General features: G+C 37.3%; 1 protein-coding gene across 1 annotated transcript; it reads right to left on the bottom strand.

Annotated features, from left to right (window-relative positions):
- Positions 1–3,278: 3,278 nt before the first annotated feature.
- LOC143619082 (uncharacterized) lies at positions 3,279–3,737 on the bottom strand. The gene has a single exon (XM_077091104.1). It carries the CDS (start codon positions 3,735–3,737, stop codon positions 3,279–3,281), a length of 459 nt encoding a protein of 152 aa, XP_076947219.1.
- Between the last annotated feature and the right edge of the window lie 397 nt (positions 3,738–4,134).

Raw genomic sequence — 4,134 nt, 5'->3', positions numbered from 1 at the left:
GTTCCCTTAGCTCTAGCAGCAGCTTCCTCAGCTTCATCCTCAACAATAATTTCCCTCAATTCCAATTTCAGAGGATCATAAGTAGACTGACACCATGATTCCAAAACCTATTCTTCATCAAATTCTGAACCACTATCATTATCGAACTTCGGAGTGGTCTCAAATTCTGGCAATGACAGTTCTTCAGATTTGACGATCTTTTCAGCAAGTTTATCAATCATCTTTTCAGACCAGTCATTTTGAACTTCAATCTCATCATCAACCTTTTCAGAATCTTTAATTACCTCATGCATCATTAGCTTCTCGATGAATCGGGAGAGATTGTATGTGTTGGGGTTTGATTGTATTGACAAAATGATCATACCCAAATCTTCAGTTGAAGTTTCAATGAGTATATCGGCCAACCTATCAATGTATTCGAACTCTCGTCTTACAATCCTGATATGCTTCATTTCGCTCACAAGCTTGCAATATCTTTCGATTAAACGATCAAACAGTTCTCCAGTCATCATCTCAAAATCAACAAATTCTTTCTTCAAAACGTTTCTTCTCGATGTAACTTCAACGTTAAACAAACTCGAAAATTCCATTTTGAAATTTTTTTGTAATCTTAATTCAACAAATTTCAGCAACTTTTTGACTTGTTTAGGCTCGTTTATCAGCAAAACAGCAAATTTCAGCAACTTTCTGACTCGTTTTAACCATTTTTTTAGAAAATCAGCAACAAAATCAACAGAGTTCAGCAATTTCAGCAACTTTCAGCAATTTCAGCACGTTTCAGCAAATTTCAGCAACTTTCTGGTTCGTTTCAGCTCGTTTAACAACAGTTCAGCACGTTAAACAGCTCCTTTAAGAACGTTTGGCGCGTTTTTGGCCTGTTTCAGCACTTAAACAGTAAACTCAGCACGTTTTGACAGCAGTTCAGCACTAAAAATCACTAAGTTCAGCTCGTTTTAGTTCGTTTCAGCAAATTTCAGCTCGTTGAACAAAAAATCAGCACGTTTTCAGCAATTTCTCAGTTCGTTTCAGCACTTAACAGCGCGTTTTCTGCAGTTTCAGCTCGAAAACAGTAAAATCCAGCTCGTTTTGGCCTGTTTCAGCTATTTTCGGTTCGCTAACAGCTCATTTAACCGTGGACGGCAGCTATAACAGTAAATTCAGCGTATTTCCAGCCCGTTAAAGCTCGTTTTAGCAATTTTTGACAAAAATCAGCACCAAAACCACTCGTTTATAGCAGTTTCAGCAGCAAATTCAGCACTTTTAACGTTCTTAATCATCACCAATGAATTAAACTCAATGAATGAATTGGTTAAAGCTCGCTGGAAAAAGTTGTTAAAGACCGCCGAAAATTTCTGTTGTCGCTAGAACTTCGCCGGAAAAGTTTGTTACACCACCGTGAAAACGGTTATTATGGCCGGAAAACACGAAAATATCACCGGAGATCAAGTTGAACACATGATTGTATTCGAAATCACTCGTAGATGAATCCAAAACAGTTCTAAACGTAAAACAACAACCGATTATAGTTCGAATCAACCAAAACTCATCACGAAGAACACAAACTCACGGAATCAAAAGCGAGCACGTTAGAAGTAACGGTTAAGCACGAGATTCAAGGATTAGTTGTGGAATTGAGCACCGAAAGGCTCTGAGCTTTTGGATATGCTTTGACTTTAACGAATCCGAAACGAACTTTCTAACAAGTTGAGAAATAGATCGATTCTTGACGTGAAACGAGTGTATCTTGTTATTTTCTTCCGATATCGAGCACCAAATCTCTGATACCACTTGTAAGGGGAGCCTTGCTGATGAATACAACAATTAGGATCTCTAGATGTTACAGCTTGTATCTCAAAGTGCGGAATCCATTGAGATTAAACACCACAAGTAAACATTAAGCATACTCTTCATTCATAACTTCAAAGATTACAAGATATGACTTTGTAGCAACTTCCTCTCTCTACTCTCTCACTCTAACATTCACCAAAAGTCTACATAATAATGCATAAGTCCCCTATTTATAGGAAACATGGACAAGCTCATCAAGTCCGTAGATGATATATGGCGTATATCATATACGCCGCATATGATATGCATTGACTTGAAGACTTTTTCATTGACTAACTAACACAAACTATACATTTGAAATTTTAGTTCTAAACAATCATATCTAACACATCTAAGACCCTAGCAATAGACATTATGCTCTAACATTTACTTTCAAAATATTTGCATATCTTTGATGTTCGTTCAACACAATTTTGTGCTCTTAGGCATATTTTACCTAAATATATAACTATTTTTCTAAGCTCGTATAAAATTTGGTCATGGTGGGGCGCCACCTCTCATTATTTACTCAACAAAGTGGTGTGCTAAATTTAAGTGCATGTAATTCTCACCACCTCAAAGTAGATCATGGTAATACTCGCAATGCTTTATCGAATTTTCAGCTTCACTATCTCCCCTCAATATGAGAACCCTCAATGTTTATGACTATTAGGTATATTAATAATAATCACGGGAAACCTTTCAAGGCTAGTTGGCCTACCGACACATCCCAAATTAAGTGCGCTTTCTATTTTTTTTTTATCTCATATATATTAGTAGTTTTAAAAACCAATTCCTAATTTTTCTATCATTTTCCATTTCTTGCATAACATTTAATTTAAGGGAACTCTCTCTCTGTTTTTTTTTACATTTATTTATTTTTTGTATCTTTTTTTTAATTTATTTTTTTTTTATTTTTTTTATTTTTGTCATACAACTAACTAAAATAAACTCTCATCCCCACACTTTAACGAAAACATCGTCCTCAATGAGAACAAGAAAAAGAAAGGAAAATAAAATAAAATAAAACTATTCTAGAAATTAAAAATACGAAAGAAAAGAACTAATACTCCCCTGGTAAATAGATGTGTCTTCTAATCTTGCGATCCTCAGGAGCAAGTTCCACAACGCCATCAGAGTTATCATGCGAATAAATACCATCTGTACTAAACCACACTCGCTCGCATATAGCGGCGTACAAAACAAAAGGAAAATATAAGAAATAAACATATTTTTTCATTTTATGATTTTTTGGATTTTTAATTTTTTTTTTGTATCGATACTCCTAAAATCGACCAACTCAAATGGAGATTGAGTACGAGCAATCGTTAGTAAAGAGATATCCTGAACAAAAAATAAAATAAACAAAATAACTACAAAACTCTACAACTCGGGCTGCCTCCCGTGAGTGCTTAGTTTAGCCGGTCCTCAGCCTGACCCCTCCATCATGCCTATGTGTCAAATGCTGTGAGGCACAAGACCACGCCTTCCCTTTCTTCCGCCTTCTCGCCGATATAATGTTTGAGACGGTGACCATTAACCTTGAAGCTCACACTTTTATCTTCAATATCAACTGCTCCATACAGGAAGACTTCCTTGAGCGTGAACGGTCCATACCATCGGGACTTAAGCTTTCCCGGGAACAACTTCAACCTAGAATTAAAAAGAAGTATGGTGTCCCCACACTTGAGCTGTTTATTACCTTGTAGCTTTTGATCATGCAACTCCTTAGTCCTTTGCTTATAATTATATGAATGCACATATGCATGATCACGAAGCTCCTCCAACTCATGCAGCTGATGAAAACGATGATCTTCGGCAGTCGAAAGATCGAGGTTAACTATCTGAAGTGCCCACGAGGCACGATGCTCCAAATCGACGGGTAGATGACAGGCCTTTCCATAAATCATCCGAAACGGTGTAGAACCGGTCGGAGTTTTATACGCTGTCTTGGACAGAACAAGATAGGACCTAAACTTATCGAATGCAAACACCACAGCTAGAAGCTCTTTCTCGGTGGTGGTGTAATTCTCCTGAGCATCGTTTAAGGTGCGGCTCGCATAGTAGATCGGATGGAAGTGACTCTACTTCCGATTTCCATGAACGGCACCAACTGCATAATCGCTTGCGTCACACATTAACTCGAATGGTAACGACTTGTCGGGAGCAACCATGATCGGGGCGTTAACGAGTTTGTCTTTTAAAAGATCAAACGCCTCAATACACTCCTCATAAAAGATACATGGATCATCTTTCTCAAGAAGCTTGGTCATGGGTCTCGCAAATTTAGAAAAATCTTTGATGAAA

This window comes from Bidens hawaiensis, unplaced genomic scaffold (assembly GCF_021521415.1).
Source record: "Bidens hawaiensis isolate Kalapana, Puna unplaced genomic scaffold, B.hawaiensis_p1.1 tig00000284_1, whole genome shotgun sequence".
Lineage (NCBI taxonomy): Eukaryota > Viridiplantae > Streptophyta > Magnoliopsida > Asterales > Asteraceae > Bidens > Bidens hawaiensis.
The sequence above is the reverse complement of the archived record's forward strand: the minus strand, read 5'-3'. Positions and strand labels throughout refer to the sequence as shown.

Excerpts from the sequence above, each read along its gene's own strand:
- LOC143619082 (XM_077091104.1), bottom strand. The coding sequence starts at position 3,737 with ATGATTTATGGAAAGGCCTGTCATCTACCCGTCGATTTGGAGCATCGT.